General features: G+C 41.6%; 1 protein-coding gene across 2 annotated transcripts in view; it reads left to right on the top strand.

Annotated features, from left to right (window-relative positions):
- The first annotated feature begins 4,042 nt into the window (after positions 1-4,042).
- The window catches only part of sema3e (sema domain, immunoglobulin domain (Ig), short basic domain, secreted, (semaphorin) 3E), a 53,480-nt gene continuing 51,522 nt past the window's right edge, over positions 4,043-6,000 (top strand). For both annotated transcript variants that reach the window (XM_072694598.1, XM_072694597.1), the window contains exon 1: positions 4,043-4,763. In XM_072694598.1, the coding sequence (XP_072550699.1) occupies positions 4,652-4,763 (112 nt within the window). In that variant the 5' untranslated portion in view covers positions 4,043-4,651. The remainder of the gene's footprint in view (positions 4,764-6,000) is intronic.

Below are 6,000 nucleotides of genomic sequence, written 5' to 3'. Positions count from 1 at the left end.
TCAGAACATCTCCAAAACATCAGGCCATCAAGTCTTTTGAAGTGTTTCTGGTATGCAGTGGCCAGTACCTACCAAAAGTTCTCCAAGAATGGACAACCAGTGAACTGGTAACAGGGTTATAGGCGCCTATAAGGTTCACTGATGCTAATGGAGGCCCTGCCTCACAACTTACAGGAGGATTTCAGGCGCCAGATACCACAGGACACCTTATTGTGGAGGGTCTTGTGGAGGCCATGATAGGGAAGTTTTTTTAATTTTATTTATTTATTTATTTATTTATTTATTTACACTCATTTAATTGACCAAATCCAACAGGCTTGTTAAAGAACCATCCATTGACAGGTTCTGTATGGATCTAAACCTAAACCTAAGCTCTAAACAACCCTTTTTCTGGTGCATTTTCCACAAGAGATCAGTCCTATTAAGTAATTTTGAACAAATGACATTATTCTCCAGTTTAGAGAAAACTGTAAAGGCTAGAGATATGACTCAGTTCAGCAAGCAAAGCCAACCTACCATGTAACTGCATTAGACTGAGGTCATATCAGAATTCAATAAGGATCAGTTATCATCAGCTTTGGAAATGTCACACTGCTTCTCCACCATCCTAGCCATTTCCATCACCATCCTATTCGTTCACCTTCCTCTCATCTTATGTGAAAACTCCCTCAGATGACTTTCTACTGACACCTAAAGCTGGGAGCACTAATCATTTTTCGGAGCTGTGTTTGTGTATGCAGGCTAGTGGCTCATATTCTCTGTGTGTGTGAATGTGTGTGTGTGTTTTTGCAGGGCTGCTCCAGTAACACCACCGACTGCCTCAGGCACAAGCTCTGCCGTCTGAAGTGAGACTGCGGTCTCGGAAGGCTGAGAACAAAGGCACACGTTGAGCAGACAGGGTGAGAGGAAGGAGAGAGCTGGAAATAAGGGGGAAACAGAACGAGGAGTACAGCTGAGTTTAATGGTGCATCATCTAATAGCCTGTGGTTCGTATAGAGTCACTCTAATGAATCCGCCATTGGCCAATACAGCTACAAGCACAGTAACAGATGGAGGAGATGCCTCTTTATGTGACCTCAATCCACCAGGGGACAGAAACCCCTGCAGTGTTGAAAGTTTATTTGGGAATGAGCCGCCTTTGAGTTGCGCGAGTTTACTGTGTGTTCGCTAAGGCTCCGAGCAAGAGAGCAACTTTTATAGGGATTAGGGATGAGTCCTACCACGGGGATTCAGGATCGGGCTTTGGCAGTGCTGTAAAGCAGTAAACAGATGTACAGTTTTACCCTTATTTCAAATACAAGCGATCGGTTTGGTCCATTGCAACAAGCTTGGATGACATACTTTATGGACAAAAGTAATGGGACACCTACTAACTCACTGTTTCTTCCGAAATCAAGTCTAGTAACTGCCTGTTACATCTACTGTTCAGGAAGAAGGCTTTCTACTAGATTTTGGAGGAGCATTGCTCAGTGATCAGGATGTTGGAACATAATCACACCCCCACCTCATCCCCAACTCCCCAACTCAACCCCAAAAGTGTTTGATGGAGCACTATCACCATAATTTTAGAGAACATAGTCTTTCCATTGCTCCACAGCTCAATGCTGGGGGGCTTTATACCCCTCTAGCCCACGCCAGACATTAGGCAGCATGATGCCAATAGGTTCATGATGATCTGATTCATGATGATACAGGTACTACAGGTACTGGACAAGCTGTGTCTGCATGCATTTGTACATGCGTATCAACAGCTGATGCAACATAAAGTAGCTAAATGCATTGATTAGAAAGGGTGTCCACAAATATTTGGACATTTAGTGCTTGAACAAAGCTTTACACAGCCTCGCCCAATGGCTTACTCATTGCCTGGTGATAATACACTAACCAGATACTGTCACGGCCAACTGGGCCAGCTTCTAATGTCACTTAATAATTTATGACGCGCCAGCTTGGCAATATTTTGGTTTGCAACCAAATGAATCTGAAGAATCACTGGATGTTAACAGTGTTAGATGCCATCTGTGCAGAAAGCAGATTTTAAGCAAGGGTAGTAATGCAAACAACCAGTATGCAAACACATCTCCCGGATTCATCTCATCCAGCTCAGTGTTCTAAACTGGGCCTGGTCAGTAGCAGAGGAGAAGATCTATCAAATCAGCCGTCTGGCCTGATCAACAAACCAGACCAGCTGTAGATGTTAACAGTGTTACCAGCCATCTGTGTAGACAACACTGTAGACAACACATCTCTGGATACATCTCATCCAGAGAAGCAGAGAAGAAGGTCTAACAAATCATCCGGCAACTGGCAAATTCCACAATCCTTCTTCTGGACCAGCTTGTCTGTGTTAATCTCTCCTTGAGAACAGACTGTGAAGGATTGTGTAACAATCAGTTACACATGGTGTTGACAGTATGTACTGTATGTGTTCTTAATAAGCTGGGGATGTTCTGTTTGTATAGCCTATGATTAAGTGCAAGCTTTCTATTGCTCACATTTTTGATCGAGCCATTGATTAGAATGATTGTACCTGGGGAATAATTAAATAAAGCCAAGCGATAACCCTGACCCTGAGCCAAAGGAATATTTTAAGAAATTTAATAGACTCTCTTATGATTTCTGACACTGTTATCAATACAACTGATAACAGTATGTGAATTACCCGTAAACAGAAGTAGCAGCCGTTTAATTTCTCTCTACGTTTGACCAGTGGTGACACTGAAGAAACCACACAGGCAACTCTGTTTGGGATGACTTAACAGTCCAGTGCAGTTTACATGACGCTCGTTTATGGGTACACTGTAAACTTCCGTTTTTTGTGGTTCCAGATCAAAACTATCACAGATTGTCTATTGTAGGGTTGACAGGCTGATTAGATGGCAGTTAATTGGCTGTTTGCGTTTGACTATGTTTTAGAGCCCCTAAATTGGGTGGACACGCAGGAAAATATCCAACACTATTATTGCTGTAAAAAAAAGAAAGTTGGGGCGTCCTCTTTTGTGTTGTTAGGGAACACAGCAGTAAACTGGGAATGATGCAAAGAACTGTAGCTGTGGCAGAGTTTTAGAGACAGTAAAGTGTGTTCCTGCACCAAAAACAACCATAAAATAAAAAGTGAGGAAAGAAGGAAAGAAAGGAAAGACAGAATAGACAAAACATAAAGAAGAAAGAGAAATAAAAGTGAAAAACAGAAACAAAGAAAGAAAAAAAGACACAAAAAATAAATAAAAAAATTTAAAAAATAAAGGAAAGAATGGAGATAAACGGAAAGAAAGAAAAACTGTAAAGAGAAAGGAGGCAATGGAAAAAAAGTAACAAAAAATGGAAAGAGACAAATAAAAACTGAAAAAGAAGAAAGAAAAATGATAGAAAAAAAGAATAAAGAAAGAAAGAGAGAAAAAAACGCAAATAAAAAAGAGGAAAACACGGAAAGAAAGAAAGAAAAGAAAAAAAATGTAAAGAAAGAAAGTAACGAAAAACGGAAAGAGAAAAATAAAAACTGAAAAAAAGAAAACAAAAAGGATAGAAAGAAAGAAAACAAAGAAAGAGAAAAAAGGCAAATAAAAAAGAGAGAAAATGGAAGGAAAGAAAGAAAGAGGAAAAAAATTAAAGAAAGGAAAAAGGAAAAGAGAAAAATAAAAAAACTGAAAAACTGAAAAAAGAAAGAAAGAAAGAGGAAAAATCGAGAGACTGGATCAATAAATGGGAAGGAATATAGCCCACCTGAGGCACATCAGAGCAGGTGACAGATGAAGCATGAGTGAGGAGAAAAAACACACAGATATAGATAGAAGATAGAGAGAGCACAGCAAAGTGAATGAAAGAGAGAGAGAGAGAGAGAGAGAGAGAGAGAGATGATGGGGGAGGGCGGGGGAGGTGGGAGTGAGGAGAGAGAGAGAGAGAGGGAGAGAGAGCTTGGCTGGAGTCCATGTTAGCAGCAGGGGAGTGGAGCAGGCGGTAGGGGAGGATCGCTGAGTGGCACGTGGAGAGGCAGTATTTCACTGCACTGGACGAGAGACAGAGCTGTGGAGGAGGAGGAGGGAGAGAGAGAGAGAGAGAGAGAGAGAGAGAGAGAGAGAGAGAGAGAGAGAGAAAGAGGTGGAGAGGAGAGGGAAGAGACAGGGCTTCTTATTAGTCAGACAAGTCAGCGGTGCACCTCCATTCTCTCCAAGATCAGCACAGCCCCCTTGACTGACACACACACATACATACACACACACTGGTGCGTACACACACCCACACCCACACCCAGTGTGTGTGAGTTGGTGGAATGCGTCTGACAGCGCGGTCAGCCAGGGTTGAGTCACATCGCTGCTGCATTTTCTCTTCTTTCTGGAAACACACACACACACACACACACACACTCTGAAAGCTGCACTCCAGAGTGAGAGGGACGTAACAGCACACACACACACTCATTCTCACTCACTCATACACTCACACACACACACACACAACCTCCACATCCAAGGATTTAAGAGCTGACTCCTGTCATGATGTGCCGATGACTGCATGCTGACTGGACCCAAGCCTGTCCATCTCTGCACTGGACCATGGAGATTACTGGCAGTGGACGGTAGAGACCTAGCCGACCGAGAGAGGCAGAGGGAGAAGGACAGGCTGACTGTACTTGGAACAAGTGTGGACCAGGATGGCGGTGTGTGTGCGGACCCTCACCCTCACACTTTGTGTGGTCCTGTGGGGCGACTCTGCGGTGCAGGGAGCAAAGAGCAACTCTCCAAGACTACGGCTGTCCCATAAAGGTAAGGCAACAGGTGTGTGTGTGTGTGTGTGTGTGTGTGTGTGTGTGAGTGTGATTGAAATTTGAGGACAGTGTAAAGTACATTAGCTGTGTAGTTCAAGTACAAACACTAAAACACTGAAACATGGCATGAGAGGGGGAATGTGAGTTGGTCCACTGGGCCTAATGTTGCAGGTCAGTGGGCTTTAATGCAGAGCTTCCGCCCCGTCCTCATGCAGGTCAATGCATGCTGAACAGATTAACAGGGTGCATACTTTACAGTGCACAGCCACTGCTCTGTTATTACACAATTCCTACATAATCCTTCCTCAGAAGCAGTAAACTAAGCTGTGGAATAGATAAAAAAATAAAATAAAATAAATAAATAAATAAATAATAATAATAATAAAAAAATTCAATTTAAGAAAATTGTCTTGAATAAAATCTAGTTTCTTTGGAATATTGACTCCATAATGTAATAATAAAGCTACTTAACTGTTCATCAGGGTCAGTAAATTAAACAACTAAACTAAACTAAGAATATATTTATTATTATTAATAATAATAATAATAATAATAATAATAATAATGAATGTTTCAAATAAATTGTCAAAACCTTAATCAAAGGTTTCTGATTCTAAATCTTAAAAATACTGACTTTATAATGTATCAAGAATGCCCACACACACTATCTGGACAAAAGTATTGGGACATCTGCTCATTTATTGTTTCGTCTGAAATTAAGCATAGTCAAAGAAAGAGCTTAGCCTGCTTTTCTTGGAGTAACTGTCTCTACTGTCCAAGAAAAGAAATATATATGCTGTGAGGTTTCATTGCATTCAGCAAGGTCAGGATGCTGGATGATCACCACCCTATTTCATCTCCCCCCGACTCTTCAACTCATCCCAAAAGTATTGGATGGAGCACCATCCATCATTCCAGAGAACACAGCTCTTCCACTACTCCACAGCTCAATGCTGGGGGGATTTATACCCTATAGTCTAGCCCAAGTCACACCATGTTTATCTGCTCCAGAGAGTCATATTCTACTGGCAAATAATTCTCTACAGGGACTAGACCAGCTGTGTGTGTGAATTTGCACATCTGTGTCAGCAATGGGTGCAACTCAAAGCAGCTGAATGCATTCATTAAAAGGAGTGTCCACAAACATTTGGACATGTAGTGAATATTGCAAGTGCCCATGCAAGTATTTGCACAGACTGTATTTTTAAAGGGTTTGCAACAACATAAGAAATAAA

This window comes from Salminus brasiliensis, chromosome 13 (assembly GCF_030463535.1).
Source record: "Salminus brasiliensis chromosome 13, fSalBra1.hap2, whole genome shotgun sequence".
In the NCBI taxonomy this organism is placed as follows: Eukaryota; Metazoa; Chordata; class Actinopteri; order Characiformes; family Bryconidae; genus Salminus; species Salminus brasiliensis.
This window is presented reverse-complemented; position numbering and strand designations above follow the sequence as displayed.